The sequence below is a fragment of the Dipteris shenzhenensis genome, chromosome 15 (genome assembly GCF_047967505.1).
Source record: "Dipteris shenzhenensis isolate YYH24624 ecotype China chromosome 15, Dip_SZ_1.0, whole genome shotgun sequence".
In the NCBI taxonomy this organism is placed as follows: domain Eukaryota; kingdom Viridiplantae; phylum Streptophyta; class Polypodiopsida; order Gleicheniales; family Dipteridaceae; genus Dipteris; species Dipteris shenzhenensis.
In genome coordinates this window covers 8,515,612-8,534,253 of record NC_141610.1, presented here as the reverse complement: position 1 = coordinate 8,534,253, position 18,642 = coordinate 8,515,612, and the positions used below count along the sequence as shown (strand labels likewise).

At 44.4% G+C, this 18,642-nt stretch overlaps 1 protein-coding gene across 1 annotated transcript in view; it reads right to left on the bottom strand.

Annotated features, from left to right (window-relative positions):
- Positions 1-18,642, bottom strand: part of CTC1 (conserved telomere maintenance component 1) — a 155,036-nt gene that overhangs the window by 15,503 nt on the left and 120,891 nt on the right. Inside the window, exon 17 of the mRNA XM_087385705.1 lies at positions 16,363-16,507. Within this exon, the coding sequence (XP_087241831.1) occupies positions 16,363-16,507 (145 nt within the window). The remainder of the gene's footprint in view (positions 1-16,362; positions 16,508-18,642) is intronic.

The following is an 18,642-nucleotide window of genomic DNA, read 5'->3' as shown; positions in this document are numbered from 1 at the left end:
TGCCTACTTTTCTTGTTGCCTGATGACCAACGGATTCCACAACACCACCCCCTTGATGTGGATTGAAAATCGCTCAAAGACCTTTCTGAAATCAAACGTGCAGCGTCCACCATCGAGCTTGCAGATTTCTGCTCGTCACACTCATTCATTGCGTTAGCATCAGGCACGTCGGAAGCCAAGGGGAGTTCTCTCGAGAGCCATTCTACTAATTCGGGCAGAGGCGCTAATGCTCGTGAAGACATTGCGCCTCTTGATTGCGAACAAGCCACCAGCCACACGCTTGCCAACGGAGCCGAGCCTCTATATATTTCGAAAAAATCTTCAGTATTTTGAACTCCGCAAGTGTTGAAGAGATCGGAGGGGACCTTCCAGAGTGGATGCGGCAAAGGCTCGCCGCACCTGATCATTCAGGCCATACTCGCACTTCAACGAGAGGTCGTAAGATCAGACGCTCAACTTTCATGAGGCTCTAGGGGAGGAAGTTATCCCCCACAGTGAGTCGAGTCCGTCTCGCCGCGGTAGCAGATTGATAGAAAGTTAGTTTAACTTGGGTTAGACTAGTTATGGCATCTTCCTACCTGTAACAGTGGGAAACCTCGGAAATGGTGCTGCTAATGATTTTCTTTCCGACCAATCAGCCACCTTAGGCTTCTTCTCAACATCATTTGCATTCCCATATCCGCTGCCTGCTGTCTCTTATACTTGCTTGCATATTTGGGCTCAAATACCTCTGCCAATTGGGCTTCACACTCAATTGTTTGAGGTTTATGTGCCTTCACATCTGCAGTGAGAGAAGGACTCAATCCCTAGATGAAACATGACAACTTCCCTCTCTCAGATACATCTTGTACAAACAAGGAAAGTCTCCAAAAAAACTGCAAGTACTCTTGGATAGTACCAATCTACGATAATGCATAAAATTCAGCCAGATATTGCTCCAATATGAGCGGGGATACAAATGTGGCGATCATCAACTCCTTGAACTCTTTCCATGTGGCTGGCCTCTGAGGCGAGTCCCTCATATAATGCCACCAAGTATGTGCATAGTCTTGCATGTGCATACTCGCAAAGATTATACGATCCTCATCCGGGTAGAAGCGGAAATATATTCCAACTTCGTAAGCCACTCCTCCAACTCATTAGGTGTGCGAGTGTCCCCTTTGAACTTATGCATTGTGGGTTTGTCCTTGATATCCTTGGCTGCATAATTCTTGTGTGTGTAACCTCTGGAAGTGCGGGCATCATCAAGCTTGAGGTTCACATAATCGAAGAAGGACATGTTAAGTTTGATGGCCTTAGGTAGGGCCTTATACGAACGCAAAGAATCTGCCAAGCATGTCATCAAAAGTGGCTTGCTGCCCACCACTAACCCCTTGCTGCCTAGTAGCTGCTGCCATCTGATGCACTGGCTGTGTCTGGCTATATTTGTTTGCTGGCGGAGCAATAGGTGCATAAACCCATGTCTGGGTCTCTCTGCCAAATGCATCTCTCCGAAATAATGGCATACCAAAGGGCTAAGAAGAGGACTGACCTCTGGCACAGAAAATGCATCATCTACGTCCAGATAATCCCCATGCAGGGGTACATGCAACGGCCCAGGAGACTAATGCTCATAGGCATGGAGGGCATCTGCCATAAAACCCCTACGTGGAGCAGACAAAACATCCATGACTATCTGAGTGGTTCCCTTGCTAGGGTGTGAGCTGCTTGCCCTTGTCCTGCATATCCTGACTAATCTACTGCTCATCGAGCTACTGTCCCATCTCGGCAAGAGCTGTATCTTGCATAGCCATGGCCGTAGTAAGCTGCTAGCTGAACTCCTGTCCCACTTGGCAGATAGCACCCTGGAGCATAGGAGCAAGGGTATCCAAAGACTGTGACTGCGCTAAGATGCAGGAGAGAGAGGCCGAGTTGCAAGAATCTCTGTACCACCATTGGATGCACCCACTGTGGAAGGCAATTGCTCATTCTCCAAGCACTGAGGCCATAACCATAGCCACACCTCTTGTTGCTTAGCGCTACTCCGCCGTGCGCAAATGCACCTATGTCGCCAAAGCTCCGCTCCTCGCTAGCGCTAGGTTGCAAGTTCTACACCCGCAACGCCCGTGACGGCTGCTCGTTGACCCTGTCACATACGATGCCTTGAGCCACCACCCACGCCCATCCGTGTGCATGAATTTTCGCCGCCTTGCCCGTCGCCTCTTGCTCCGCCCATGCCACTCGTTGGCCAATTTTCCAACGCCTTCATAACCTTAGCTGAGCAGCCTCATCAATATCATGCAATGTATCCCGTGGGGCACGCTTGGGTGGCATGGTGGCTGTACGGGAGGGAGAAGCTCAGATGCAGGCAAGGAGATGAAGTGTACTCGGAGAAAGAGACAACAAAACCTTGCAGTAATGAGTACCTAATATAGTGTGTGGAACCATAAAAGAAGGCCGATGGAGAGGCTCGGGAGAAAGGTCGTCGAAGAAGCTTTGAAACGGGCCCCGAATGAGCCAAAATAGGACTGTGGAAAGCCCCTAAAAGAGACTGGGAAATTTTGAGTTTTTGAATTTTTTTTTTGCTTTTGGGTTGGAGGGGGGGAGTCCCTAAGTCACCTAGGACACTTAGGACTCCTAACGAAAAGACTAGTACGACAGTTAGGACCACTAAGTCCCCTTTGGTTAGTATAACTTAACCGCAGTAAAACTTAACTCAACCCTGGTGACTTTAACCACTAACCCAACCCAACTAAACCTAACCTAACCTAACCTATATAGGTCATTTGATGCTAAGCCAAGAGCTAAGCCAAGTGTTGGAAATTACAAATCAGAATTTAAACAACACACCAGGGCTATTATGGACAGCAGAAAGCAGACAAACTTATGACAAACTTATGCTTTAAGTGTGGTGAGAAGTGGACTCTTGACCATCAGGAAGTTTGCAAAATGCGTAATAGTGGTACTACAAAACTCATCATGATTATTGAGATATTGGATGATGAGGATTTAATGGATGCTTCTGAGACTTTGGATGCCACTCATGATGATTCACAGGGTGGAGCCATCTCCCTTTGATCATGGTGGTGCTAATGAACATAATATGCATGGTATACAATCCGATGACACTCAGCCCACATGTAACATGCGAGGCCGTTGGCCTAAATTCTTTCATGTGGAGCATCAGGTTGCTATGCCTTTTCTTGCGCGAGGGGATGCAAATGGAAATGCTCCTGTGGACGAGGAGGAGATCTATTGGGATGTGCAGCAAACAATTTATGTTCTATGCCTTTTCTTGCGCGAGAGGATGCAAATGGAAATGCTCCTATGGACGAGGAGGAGATCTATTGGGATGCACAGCAAACAATTTATGTTCTCTCTTTTCATGCCTTGATGGGTGCCAAAAGCGTTGAAACTATCAGATTGAATGGGACAAATTAATGGCAGGACTGTTTACATGCTTGTGGACAGCAGTAGCACTCATAGTTTCATCAATTCTAAGACCTTACAGAAGGTGGGGACTGATTACTACTAAGATTGATCGTGGGCTGAGAGTAGAGGTGGCAAATGGAAAGCATTTGGTCAGTAAATTTTGCTGCCAAGATGCAAGGATCAAGCTCTCTGAGGATTATGAATTCGTTGGGGAACTCTTGGCACTGGATATGGGCCCAATAGATGCTGTCCTGGGCTGCGATTGGATGAAATATTTGGGTAAAATCAGCATGGATTTAAATGTCCTATCACTCAGCTTTGTCCACAAGGGTAGAACTGTAGCATTGCATGGCATTGCCACTCCTAAATCGCAGGTAATTTCAGCAAGGCAGTTGGCCAGAGAGCTCAAGAAGGAGCATGCCCTCTATGCATTAAATGTGTCAGTATCTTAGAGGGGTAGCATTCCCCGTGTTGAGGATTGTGATATGCAACAGTTGCTATCGGAGTTTACTGATGTATTTGCTGATAGGCCATCCCAATTGCTTCCCAAGAGGGACATGGATCATGCCATTGTTCTAGAGCCTGGGAGTAAGCCCATAAACAAAGCTCCATACCGTCTCTCAAAGGTTGACCGGGAGGAAGTGGCAGTACAATTGCGGGAATTGCTTGAGAAGAACTTCATCTCTCATAGCACTTCTCCTTTTGCCTCCCCGAAGCTTCTGGTGAAGAAGAAGGATGGATCGTACCACATGTGCATTGATTATAGGGATCTAAATAAGGCCACTATCAAGAACACGTTTCCAATCCCCATGATAGATGACTTGTTGGATGAACTCAAGGGTGCTCAATTTTAAACGAAAATAGATTTGAGTTCTGGTTACCATCAAATCAGGGTGAAAGGAGAAGAGCACAAGACAGCCTTCCGCACAGAACGAGGCTTGTATGAATTCAAGGTGATGCCTTTTGGATTGACTAATCCACCGGCCACCTTCCAGGCACTGATGAACAAGATATTGTAGCCACTTCTTTTCAAATGCGTGTTAGTTTTCCTTGAGGATATCCTCGTTTACAGCAAGGATAGCCAAGAGCACATTGAAGCAAGTGCTGGAAATTTTGAGGATGCATCAGCTCTATGCAAAAGCCAACAAATGCACTTTTATGGCAAAGGAGGTAGCGTACCTGGGGCATATTGTGAGTAGACGTGGCCTTCGGGTGGATCCCGCAAAGATGAAATGCATCAAAGATTGGCCACAGCCACAAAATCCAGCCCAGTTGAGAGGATTTTTAGGTCTTGCTTCCTTCTATAGGAGCTTTATTTGCAAATTTGCCAAGAGAGCAGCTCCTCTTACCGACCTCTTGAAGAAGGATGCTTTTCGGTGGTCGCTTTGAAGACTTGAAATTTGCTCTCACTCGTGAACTTGTCTTGGTATGCCTTGCTTTGTCGCGTTCTTTCATTGTGGAGGCAGATGCCAGTGGAAAAGGATTGGGGGCTGTTCTGAGGCTATCCCAAAAGGCGGTTGCAGGAATTTAGTGTCTCAGTGGAGACCGATCACTTTGTTGGGCACTTTATACAAAATCCTAGCAAAAGCAATCAGCCTACGTCTGCAGCCCTTTCTTCCAGATCTTATACATGATACACAAATGGGATTTGTGGATGGGAGGAGCATCTTTGAGAATATTTTCTCATTTTGGGAGCCTTCTGAATGGGCCATGCATAATGGCCATAGGCTTGCCATTCTACTCCTGGACTTTGAAAAAGCTTATGATAGAGTAGACTGGGGTTTTCTAGAGGGTACCCTCACTTGCTTTGGATTCACAGATGCATGGATAGGAGGGGTTTCAGCTCTCTACAGATCAGCTTACAGCCAGGTTCTCATTGGTAGAGTAAGGGGAGACATATTTCAGATTACCAAATCGATCCGTCAGGGATGCCCTTTAGCCCCCTTACTCTTTTAATTTGAGGCCGAAGCTATGAAGTGAGTTGATAGATGATACCGCTGTTTTTTTGGGTGCCACACCGCAGACACTCACCTCATTCAGGACAAGCTTGGATTTGTTTCGCATTGCAACAGGGGCCCATATTAATTGGAACAAATCCAATGACACTTGGATTAGTGATGAGGACACTCCAGATTGGGGGATTGACATAGGATTCACTGGGATTCAGAGGGGTGTTTCCATCAGGTACTTAGGATGCCAGGTTGGGGTGGGCATCTCTCCAACACAACAGTTTGCTCCTGTGTTGGAGAGCATCAGGAGGAAACTCATTTTTTGGAGTTCTGCCAGACTTGACCTTGCATCCAGAGTGGTGGTTGTGAATCAGGCACTTTTGGCTACTGCTTGGTTCGTTTGCTCTTGTTGGTGCAGATCTAGAGGTTGTATATCTCAGCTCATGAGACCAATCAGGAACTTTCTTTGGAGTGGGTTAGATGGCACCTCAGATGTTGTAGCCAGGGTGGCTTGGGAGACCCTCATTCTCCCCACTGGGAAAGGAGGTCTCAACATTATTGATCCGAATTTGTACTCTGCAAATTTGTAGTGAGAGGATTGATGCCTGGATAGGAGCCTTGGAAAGATTTATTCCTATGCAGCATTAAGTCTTATACACCTTCTCATGGGGGAGATTGGATGGACAGCTCGAGATGGATTTTTACTACAGCCCATCTTAGATCTCCCTCCTCCCCTCTCATGGCTTCCATTCTGAAAGCTTGGGGCAGCTTCAGAGACACTCTTCCAAGAGTTACACCCTCTTCTCGCGAAGAAATAGACAGGCAACCAGTTATGTGGGATGAATCCATTTTGATGAGCATGACAAATCACTAGGAGTGTCACATTATATGCAATGGTCTAGATGGGAGAGGGGACCTGCTTCCACTGTAGGTGCCTGGAAGGCTTTTAGACAGCTTCCAGAGGATCAAAGACTCTTATCAGTTGGCCACCTAGAGGGAGTGCAGTCAGGATGTAGCAGATAGATGCAGCCATACCAACAGAGTGGATAGATATAGATGACTTGCCAATTATAGAGTCCACTTGGTTGGGAGCTTTTACGGGGACGGGTGTTCCCTTACAGGTCATTGCCTTGCGGGATGCACACGAGGAGACTCTTGTCTTTGATGTTCAGTCAGGAGGCAAGCTTCTCAGATCTTCAGATGATCTTCTTTTGGAGGTTGCCTTCGAGCCTGTTAGGATTGCAGGTTACATGGAGTGGGGCACGAACTCACAGGGTATCTTGATCCTGACCCTATTCTCTTGGCACTTGGGTCTTGGAGACTCTGGTTATATGGTGGTTCTCCCATCATGTTCTTGCAGTGGGACCTAGGGGAGTGGGAATGGATTAATGAGGGGAACGTTCTTTGATTACACAGTCAAAAATGCCAGGAGATTTCAACTTAGCAGTAGAGGTTGAAGGCCCTCCAGAGCTCCTCATTGGGATAGTTTTCATATTTCTGCAGAGGTGCATAAAAACTTTTGGAGGAGGCTCTAGAAATCCCTCAGAAATAGAAAGATCACTCTCTTCTTTTGGCTTTCTATTCATGGAAGGATTGTAGGGAACCTGTGGAGATCTAGGTTCAAGGCTGACCCTACTTGTCCTCGATGCCACCAGCAGTTGAGTCAGTTCAGCATTGCCTTTGGGAGTACAGAAATGCGAGGACGATCTAGAAGGGTGTTGCCAGGATTCTTTGCATATTTCATAAAACACCCTTCTTCATGACCTAGGGTTCAGTGGCACGGTTCTCTCTTACTAGCTCTCAGGTGTTTTTCGAGGGACATGACTCAGACTCATCCTTCATTATACGACGACACTCTGTGGAGTCATGCTCTCTCCAGGATGTTCCTTTCACTCCTTTTAGAGCTAGACACAGCTTGGGAGATTCTGGCTAGCATTGCAACTTGGTATATTTGGAGGGCCAGATGTACGGAGGCGATGGAGGGTTCACAGATTCACCCTTTCCAGTCTATGGCCAGTATATGGACTGATTCTATACACACGTTGATGTCCATCTGGGCGAGCATGCAGGGATCCTCCAGAGCAACTACAACAAGGAGAGAGATTTTTTTCAAAGTTTGGAGAGGATCTCCGTTCTTCTCTAAGTCTGCTTCAGGGTTGAGGTGGCATTTTCAGCCTCCACCTTGGATTTTTGTTAGCTTTTTTTGAGCTATTTTTTCTTTCATGCATGACATGATATTTATCTCTGAGAGTGCATTTATCTCCATCGAAGATGACTCGGTAGTTGTGTTATGTCATTTGACCTACTGACAAGAGATTCTTGCTGAGCTTCGGAACGGAGTACATCTTTCACCAATACTTTCATACCATTAAAATTGTTCATAGGGACAATGTCTGTCCCTTGAACTAGATTCGGTCTATTATATGCCATGTAGATGACATTCTTTTGACCTTCTAATGGTTTCATCTCTGTGAACCATTCTTGATGCTTTGTCATATGACATGATGCACCAAGGATCCTGATCTGCTTGGTCGACTTGATAGCTGAAATCCTCTTTTGAATCGCAATCAATGTCTAGATACACTGTATCAGTCTTCTGCATTTCCTCACTTGTAAGGAACATATTCCCATGTTCATTTACATAATGACTATGACTAGAATGTCCACCACAATGATTTCCTCTTTCACTGAAATTTTCTCGATTGCTGCTGGATTGACCAGCATGGTCGTACTGCTTCTTACGGTAATCTCTTTCCAAACTTATGACAATAGTTGCACTGAATGTTTGACACGTTGGTGGATGCATTCCCTCGTCCTTGGAATCTTCCTCGATTGGAATGATTTCCTCTTTGCTGATGCTGATGTTGCAGAGGATGATGCTGATGCTGGTTCTGACTTTGATGCTGCTTTTGTTGCTGATGATGACCACTTCGCTGGAATGATCTACCTCTGCCTCTCCTTCTATCTAAAGCTGTGAATGCTTGATCATTGGAATGACCTTTGCATCCGTGAATGGCTTGCATCTTGAGTTCTTCACCAAGTGACTATAGTTCTTTCAGTGTCGAAATTTGCCGTTGGATGGCAATACTCTAGACTAGATTCTCGTATCCTTCTCCTAGTCCATTCAGGATGACTTGAACCATTTCTGCTAAATTCATGGTCTCTCCTGCTACTGGATTCATGGTCTCTTCTACTGCTGCGAGTTAAAATATGGAAAAAGACTTCAGATTTCTCTTTCAAAAAGTAGACCCAACAAAATCTATTGTAGTCGTCGATGAAAGTCAAGTAGTAAAATGAACCATTGATGCTGTGGATCTGGACATAACCCCATACATCTATATGTATCAAATCAAGAATACCTCTAGCTCAAGAGATACTTCTGCCAAAATTGGTTTGCTTTTGTTACCAAAGCAACATGTTTCGCAAACTTTTCCAAGAAATTGAAGCTTAGGAATTCCCAGTGTTATATTCTTATTTTTGAGCTCTATTAAGCTTTTGAAATTGACATGTCCATATCTTTTGTGCCATTTTGCAGAAAGTGGCATCTTTTACGGTTGAGCTGACATGAAATAAATCTGATACTGAAGCTAGCATTATGAACAAGCTCCTTCCTTGATTGCTTTTTCTACTAGCTGATACTCTGGATTTGTCTCTAATAGTGCATTCATCTCCATCGAAGATGACTCGGTAGTTGTGTTCCGTCATTTGACCTACTAATAAGAGGTTCTTACTGACTTTCGGAACATAGAGTACATCTTTCACTAATCCTTTCGTACCACTGAAATTGTTCATAGGGACAATGCCTTTTCCTTGGACTGGAGTTAGTGTGTTATTTGCCGCGTAGATGACATTCTTCTATCCTTCTAATGGTTTCATCTCTGTGAACCATTCCTGATGCTTTGTCATATGAGACGATGTGCCGCTGTCGATGTACCAAGGATCCTGATCTGCTTGGTCAACTTAATAATTGAATTCCCTTTTGAATTGCAATTAATGTTAGTCTTCTGCATATCCTCGCTTGCAAGGAACATATTCTTAGATTCATTTGCATAATGACTGTGACTCGAATGTCCACCACGATGATTTTCTCTTCCTCGAAAATTCCCTCGATTGCTGCTGGATTGACCGCCTTGGTCGTACTGCTTCTTGCGACAATCTCTTTCATAGTATCCAAACTTATGACAATAGTTGCACTGAATGTTTGACACATTGGTGGATGCATTTCCTCGTCCTTGGAATCTTCCTCTGTTGGAATGATTTCCTCTTTGCTAATGCTGATGTGGCTGAGGATGATGCTGATGCTGATGCTAATTTTGACTTTGATGCTGATTTTGTTGTTGATGATGATCACTTTGCTAGAATGATCTGCCTCTGCCACTGCTTCTATCTAAAGCTGTGAATGCTTGATCATTGGAATGACCTTTGCGTGCGTGAATGGCTTGTGTCTTGAGTACTTCACCAAGTAAAACTGATTGTAGTTCTTTCAGTGTCAGAATTTACCGTTGGATGGCAATACTCTGGACTAGATTCTCGTAATCTTCTCCTAGTCCATTCAAGATGACTTGAACCATTTCTGCTGGATTCATGGTCTCTCCTACTGCTACGAGTTGATTGTTGTAATCTTTAATCCTGAGTACGTAAGCATGACTGATTTCACTACTCTTGTGAAAACTCTGGTTGATTTGGTTTCTCGGTGTGAGAATCTTGGAAGTGTTCTTGGACTCAAAGAGAGCTACGAACATATCCCATGCTTCTTTTGATGTCTTGACTATGTTGAGTTGTCCTAGCATGACATCTTGCACATTCTGCTTGATTAGATATATGCATACTAGTCTTTCTTGTCCCATTCTGCCTGTGCTCGAGCAAAGGAAGGATCTGCTATAGGTACGGACACTGTTACTGTAGCTGTAGATCCTGCTGCTGGTGCTGCGGCAACAGGTGGAGTAGAGCTACTACTGGATGGATCGTCCAATGGTCTAGGTGTAGATCCATCGATATACTTTCATTTGTCATGAAGTACAAGAATAGTCTCCATTTGGTAGTTCCATGTACTGTAATTGGAGTTGTTTAGCTTAGCAAATGCCTCCAAATTGAGGTTGTTGTAAACATGGTGCAAGAAAATGTACTCAAAGTGTATGTGAAATCACTGTTTAAATCAACTGCAAAACATTGACTCTATCAAGTGAAATCTGAGCTGTCGGTAAAGATAGAATTGTAATATATAATCCAATCTGTTACAAGGCTTGTGGCAAATGATGCCGGGAATAGCCAAGAGGCTTTACAAGGCTTCAAATAATGTGCACAATGCCGGGAAATAGCCAAATAGGCTTTACAATGATGGCATGTGTGTGTGAAATAAAATTATGTACAATGTCTCTAAACACTCTGAAGTCTGCTCACTAAACTGTGGAACGTCAGGTTTCAGGTAATGTGATGATGTGAAACCGCATGTGAGCGCTGGGACTGACTTCGACGAGTAAGAACCACTTGGGAATTTTTCAGCATGACTTCGATTGGCTGTTTTGGGGTTGTCTCCGCTATGGATGATCTAATCTACTCTGAACTAGATCTAGACCAACCGTCGAGCAATGAAAAAGTAACAAATAAGTTCTTTTCTTTGTTCATTTTATGTGCTGGGTCAGGTGCATCGATGTAGAGACTGATGTGCATGCAAGAAGTGGATTTGTCGCCGAGGCTCAAAATTGTGTGACACTTGTACCGAAATGTGTGCGTGATGTGACGAATGCGTAGAGCATGAAAAATCGAGCGTTTTTCCTTTTTGGAGCGCCCCCATATTCTTCCTAGACCAAGAGATACAACTTGATCTAGGTGGAGGGGCCAAAAGGGTGACACTGATGATGTGACAGTGATGAAGCCACTGTGTTCACATGGAAAAATTATGCCTAACAAGGGGTGTGCCCATGGAGCACTGTGTGATGAGGTGGCAGCTGTGTGTTCACATGAAAGAGAAAAGTGTGCTAGTGGAGAGGTCATTGTGCCTAGCAGACAGGGTGACATGGCAATCAAAGGCCACGTGGCAGGTGTTGACTTGGCAATATGTTGATGTGGCAGTGACACATGTCATTGTTGACATGGACCTGTTGATGATGTGGATGCTAACATGGCTGATGACGTGTCTGTTGTGCTGACGTGGCAACATGCCACGTGACGATTGATTGGTCAACGCTGACGTGTCATGTGGATCAGGTATGTTGACGTGGCGATGATGTGGCACTGATGAGTGTCTGCCTACATGGCAGATAAGGCTGTTGAGGATCTGACACGTGTCAAGATAAGGTTGCCCACGTGAAGACCTTGTTGATAGGCCAGAATATGAGAAGATGCAGACAGAATCTTCTTAGATTTCGTCGGTGACCTTGAATTCACGGCGATGACAGAATCTAGTTTGTGTCGTGTGCTGGACGGCTTGAGAGAATGGGCTCCGGGGAGCTATGGCTAGCAGCCAGTGCCGGGCTGGAAGCGTAGGAGCTATAGACGTGAGTGCAGCCGAGCTCGTTGGCTATGGCGCGGGCAGGAGTGCTGCAGCTTGTAGTAGATGCAACCGGGAGCTGATGCAGAGGAGACGCTGAGGCTGCATAGCTTTGGAGGAGCTTAGGTCATGGCCGTGAAGCTCGTAGACTGGCTGCCCGTAGACTGCGCTGATGAGGGCGGCTTGTCAAGCGTTGGAGCTATGGGAGAAGCTAGTGAAGGTGTAGGTCACAGGCTGGAGTTGCTAGCCCGTAGCTTTAAATTTAGCCAAGTCGATGGCTATGGACATGTAGAGCTTGCTAAGCGGCTTCGTGTGCATGGAGTATAGATCGTTTGGAGGTGCAGGAGATTTGGTTGTTGCAGACGAGTCGTCGGCTAAAGAAAGAGCCGCCGGGCGCTACAAGGAGCTTGCTGCTGCAAAGAAGCCGTGAGGATGGCCGGCTGTAGAGGAGCCTCGAAGACGTTAGCTGCTATGGAGGCCCATTGGCTGCGTTGAGGCAACAACCTCCTCTCCTTTAGGTAGGGAAGTCACGTAGGTCGTCGATGGCATTTAGTCGCTGTAGTTGGTCGCTTAGACGTAGTTGAAGGGCTGTTGTGGACGGCCTAGCTCTCGGAGGCCATAGGTAGTGCAGCTCTATGAGCCTTGGAGTCCAGCTCTATGAGCCTTTTTGTCTCTCCCTCATAGTAGAGTATGAAGACGCATGGCACGGAATGGAAAGGAAATGGAAAGACTAAAATGAAGATACAAGTGCAAAGCAATGATAACCAAAGTACTCACATGATAGAATAGCTTGATGTTGACTGATGTGACAAGACTAGACAAGTACAACACAGTGTGTATGACACTAGACTCTATATGGGATAAATCCTATAGTGACATGTGGCACTCTAGGATATAAAGTAGAATGGTGTCTACTAAAATACACTAGAAACACCACCTAAAGACCTAGTATGCTTCAAATAACTCACACCAAATCTCTCAAAGAAGTGAAATGTTGTAACTCTCTCAATGAACTAACACTCAAAGAACTCTCTCGTTCAATGGAAATCTCTCAATCTCTCATGGACGGAAATCTCTCTCAGAAGAACGAAATTTTTTCTTTCATCAACGGAATGGATGGAAACTCAATCACTTAATCTCTCGATCTCTCACATGATGATCTCGATGCTCTCACAAGAAGGATGGCGCCTTAGCGGAAGGCAGAACCATGCTCTGATACCATGACAAAATATGAAGAGGAGAGGAGAAGAGTGGAGATGAAGATAGAGAGCACAGCTAAAGAGCACACCACAAATGACTAACTGTACACTAGATTTAGTTGAAAATGTAGAATATATACAAACCCTTTTAGGGATAGGGTTAGAGCATCTAACCCTTTCCTTTATAGCACTCTATTGGGTTAGTGATATGCACATATGATCACATGATGTTGAGCATGGTTTCTCAACGGAAGACCCTCTTGCACAGGTTGCACTAATAAAAGCAAAAAAAGAACTTAGAAGACATGAGCACATATTACTATATGACACTACTGTGTACTTCAAAGATGGGTGGGTAGGTAAGTTGGACAGACCTACCAAGGAAACCTTCAAGGTCATAAGAAGAAAAGGAGCTAATAAAGAAGTCCCTCTACTTAAGAGGGCTGATAACACATAAGTTGACAACAAGAAAGAAAACATCAATCTCATTCGGAATCACTTTCAAGCTCTACACTCCTCCACTGTTGTACCAGATAAGGAGGTGCAAAGCGCTAGAGTTCTGTGCCAAGCTGTGAGAGAGAATACTGTGCAGAGATTTGACGTGAAGTAGCAGAGAGAGAGAGAGAGAGAAAGAGAGAGAGAGAGAGAGAGAGAGAGAGAGAGAGAGAGAGATTTAGAGCTTAAAGAGGCTGTCTCTATCATGGTTGATGGAAAAACCCCTGGTGAGGATGGTTTGCCTATTAAGTTTTTAAAACCTTCTAGGAGGTGATTAGGCCTTATCTTCTTCTCCTTTGGCAAGAAAATGCCAAGAATGGAGCCTTGCCTAGCCGTATTAATGGTGGGGTTATTAAGCTCATCCCTAAAGAAGGGCCTAAGGATGAACTCAGAAATTGGAGACCTCACAATACTGAGCTGTACTTATAAAATCTTTGCCAAAGCATTATTGAGGCCATTATTAATATATGGGAGAGTTGTGAATATGCCCAAGAGACTAGACAGGACATGTTTTCTCAAGGTAGATTTTGATAAGGCATATGACAGGCTTGAATGGGACTTTCTTATTCAATCTTTCGACAATATGGGACTGGGGCGTGAAGCTCTCGTTAACTAATGCATCAGCCAAAATCTGTGTGAATGGTGAAATGTGCTAACCTTTCCCTTTAAAGAGGTCAATCAAACAAGCTTGTCCTTTGGCTCCCTTGCTTGCTCTAGGGTGGTTGCTTCAACACAAGGTCAAGGGGGACTTAGAGGCATAGACTTGACTTTGGGCAAGCATCTAATATGCCAGCAATTTGCAGATGACACCACTCTCACACCTAGAATTACAACACACGATGTGGAATGCATTATGAAATATTTATCCTATTTCAATTTTCTACTTGTCCTCTTTGGCTCCCTCTAAAACTGGTCTTCACACTTTCATTAAGACCTGCAGGTCCTTCCTCTGGGAGGGGACACTAGAATCTCCAAGGTGAGATGGTCCGTTTGTACCAAACCTAAGGAAGAAGGGGGGTTAGGAGTGATTGATATAGTACTAGCTGCCAAAAAACTATCTGCAACTTGGTCATAATGAACCCAGAATGTGATTGGGCTCAACTTCTCCTCAGAAATATGAAGCTGGCAGACCTGTTAGGGCAACCAAGTGGAAGAATTATCCCACTCTCTCTGCCCTGTAATCTCGAACTTTGCAAGAGTAAAGGGAGCCCTCTTTGGCACTCCATATAGAAATCCTTTGGAGAAATCAAGGTGTCTACTATGTTCAAAAGTGCTCACCTAAGTGATGAGGATTTCACACTAGCCAATACCCTTTTTTTTTTAAGACTTCAAAATTGGGAACAATTATGGAATAGGGAGCAGGTCAGATGAAAAACTTGGCCAGAGTTTAGAAGGGAGTTTGCTTTAAACAATCAAAGCCAGGCTTTAGTGTTAAGCAAATTGGGGCTTTGACAAGGGGATACTCAGTGGAAGGGAGGAACTTTCTTGATTTAATGCAGGTAATTCAGCTGGTTCCCAATCCCCACTCCTTTTAACATTGACGATGTTTTCAGAACCCACAACGTAAGGTGGCATTTACAGGACAACAGGGATAAATGGAAGAAAAGATTTAGGAAACTTTTGAACATTAAGATCCCTGAGAAAATGTGATGTTTAAATTCACAAAGCAATGCGGATTAATGCAAGAGGATTTGATATAGGGAGAGGAGATGGAAGATGCAGGAGATGTACTGGGTTAACTGAGGATGTTTTCCACCTCTCCATTGCTTGCCCTCATGCTAGAACAGTCTAGAAATGTATTCAGATGGCAATAGTGGAACCAATAAATTAGAAAGCTATTCTCCTAGGGGATGTTTTCAGGACTGAACAGGAGACTCGGATGCAAATCAAAGCACATGCACTGTGGTTCATCTAAGTTTTCAGAAATAATTTTCAATTCAATGATGTTGTGATGAATACTGATGCTTATTTTATGTCTTGGTGGGACAGGAAAAAAGAAGAATTGATTTCCAAATAAGTGCCTACAACATTGGACACACCAAGCTTAGTCAGGACTTGGCTGAACATATTAGCAAGTGTAACTTGGATGCCACCCATGACAAGCCACCCAAGTACTTCCATAGGGATGCCTCTGCTGCTCTGGGTTTTGCTTTTGCTGGACAAGCTCCCCTAAGACTCATCAAGATGGGGACCCTTCTTCTTCTCACAAGAATGATAAAGTCGATAACTTGTCTGCTCCCTCTCAGAGAGATACTGAAGCATAGTCTTTTACTGTTGTTTCTTGTGTGGTTTTCAAACTGGTCATAGCCCTGGTTTCTCTACCAACAAGTTGTATCTGTCCCTTTTTTTTTCCTCCTGTGAAGGGGAGCCTTATGATGTATAAAGCGTTTATTATATTAATATAAATCTCTCTTTTTCTGCTCAAAAAGGAAAGAAAAGAAACCAAGACACAACAGTAGCTCTCATAATGAAGAATTTCTTTTCTACAGGCTAGTTCTTGTGAGCAGGGACTGCAAGCATCCCAAAAGGTGTTATTCAGCAATGAATGTGGATGCTGGCTCTGACTGTTCTGGATCTGACTAAAATGCTCCATGGTGGAAATATATAGGGTTATTATAAGCTTTTAAGAGGGTGATTTGCATGCTATTGGCAGCTTTTACCTTTAAATGATGTATATTTAAATCCAATTGGTCTTTTGTAGTTTCCTTCCTCTCTCCCCCCACTCCCCATAGATCAGCACTAGCTTCTGCTTCCATATTATAGGCTAAATGGATCTTTCAAGCACACTAAGCATACCATCGAAGTTGATTAAACTTACCTATTATGAGGGACAGAAACGAAACTCTATAATAAGCTGTCCCCATGACCTTTGGTCCTGTGTCTTGATAGAACCCTGTAGAGGCTGTCGTATGCCTATCAAAGGCTTTTCTCTGCTCCAAAACAAGCCTCTCCACAACTAGAACCTGTTAATGACAGCAGGGCAAACTGTCTTCTCAGAATTGAGGAAATCCAACATCGAACTTTTGAACACATACATCACTGAATTGCATGTTTTCAGGCCTTTTTCAAATGAGAACATAAACCACAGAATGAATGATCAATCATACCAAAAAAGGAGGATTTTACTAAAAATGAAAGGAAACGAATCACAGGACTCGTTAATAATCGAAATTTCATGGTTACAGCAATTTTCTAACTTGTTTGATATCTGACATATGCACCCAGGTCTGAGAATCAGCTCTAAGGAGATATAAGGAACATTGCGGATAATGCAGCTTCTCAAGGAGTCATGAAAAAATCACTCCATCAGATTATGAATGATCTGATGGCTATTCACCAATCAGGTTCTGGCATGGAGCTCACCCTCTCCATAGCCACCCCTCCCTACTCTCCCTATCCCTCCCTGCTTTATCCTTGCTCCCATCTTCTCCTTTATACAACTTCTAACTGCACCATCAAGCTGCTCAGGCCTACAAGATCTAATTCGAATGGAGGTTTCAGTTTGAGTTTTGTGTCAGCTAACTCATGTGACCTGGATACACACTTGTCACATCCAAGGATCTTGATATATTGTTGATTTTCTTTCCCCACGTGTGCATTCAATGCACTCCCAAAAGCACCTAAGAAGGAATATTAGGCCATCCTCGCCTTGGCAGTTCTGTGGTGGGAGGGCCTTGCGGGCCTCCATGAGCTCCTCATCTGTGAACAGGACATCCACCTGCCTACTAATGCACAGGGAGCACACAGGAGGAGTGTGTGCCTAACTGACTGTCGACATACAAGAACCTGCCAGGACTCCTCTTCCCACTGAAACAACTATCTATAGACGGATGTGTTCATCCCAAGAATCTCCTTGAGATCCGAGCGGATCTAGCCGTTGTCATCGCATAGGAACTGAAGCTAGATCCCTACTGAACGCGGCCCAATGGTCTGAAAAAACTACCATGTCATCCTATCACCTGCTGGACCCAACACACTGTCAAAAATTGATATTAGAGCTCTGCCTTATGGATCTTTGTGGCCCGCTAGTCAAGCCACGCACTCTCGTATCTAGTTGAGAGGCTAGGTCCTTCTCCTTGAGTCTCTATATGGAGACTTAATTCTGCTCCTAAAGAGAGTGCAATCTCTCAAGTGCATGCAAGTGTAGAGCTCATCTCTAATACTCTGGATCGCCTTTGCTACCCAATTGGCCCATTCATCTTGCTAGGGAACATCCATCTGAACTAACATTGTCATACCTAAATAGAATTCCCCTGGCTCCACCTTTATGCATCACCCAATCCCCCACCTAAAGCAATCCATCATGCTATTGTTTGTTGAATGAGTATCGAAGGCTACTGGAGAGACAATAGAACTCTGCCTCACGCAAATGATATCTGTCACGGACTATGAAGATGAACTCCTCCCAAGCGTTGCGCTCTGACGAAGGTGTAGGAATATGAAGCCAAAGTGAGTCAAAGAAGAGTGTACTAGGTATCTAGGGGGTGTTTTATAGTCTACTGAGTCCTAGACATGCCACATGTCATATTGGGAGTTATCCCATATACACTATGGCTTCTAGAGTCTAGTCTCACACTATATAGTCTTGTACTAGTCTTGAGTCTTCACACATCAATCAACATCAAGCTATCTACATGTGAGTATTTTGGTTATCATTGCCTAGCACTTGTTCTTTCATTTTCTTTCCATTTTGCCTTTCCATTATGCTTTCCTTATTTCCATTCCGTTCCTAGTTAGCTTGGCATTCTCCTACCGCCATGTCTCTTCAGATGGCATCAGAGCCATGTTCCTAGCCTTGCTCTCTCTTTCCCTTTCCCTTTCCCTTCCAAGAGGTTGAGGTGAGGGAGGCCAATGAAGCTACTCTACCTCCTCCTCCTTGGAAGGCTGCCCTCTTCTCTCCTTCCTTGAGCTCTCTTCTCCACACCATGATCTGCCACCTCTCTTCTCCTTCCTTCACCTACATCTTTCTGTGACCTGCAGACGATGTGACGCTTCTATTCGGATCTAGAAGCAGAATCACGGCTTTGTGTCTTCAACAAAGTTGTAGAGGACTTTAAGTGCTATAAATTTCGTTTTTACATCATTGCGAGTTTTCTGT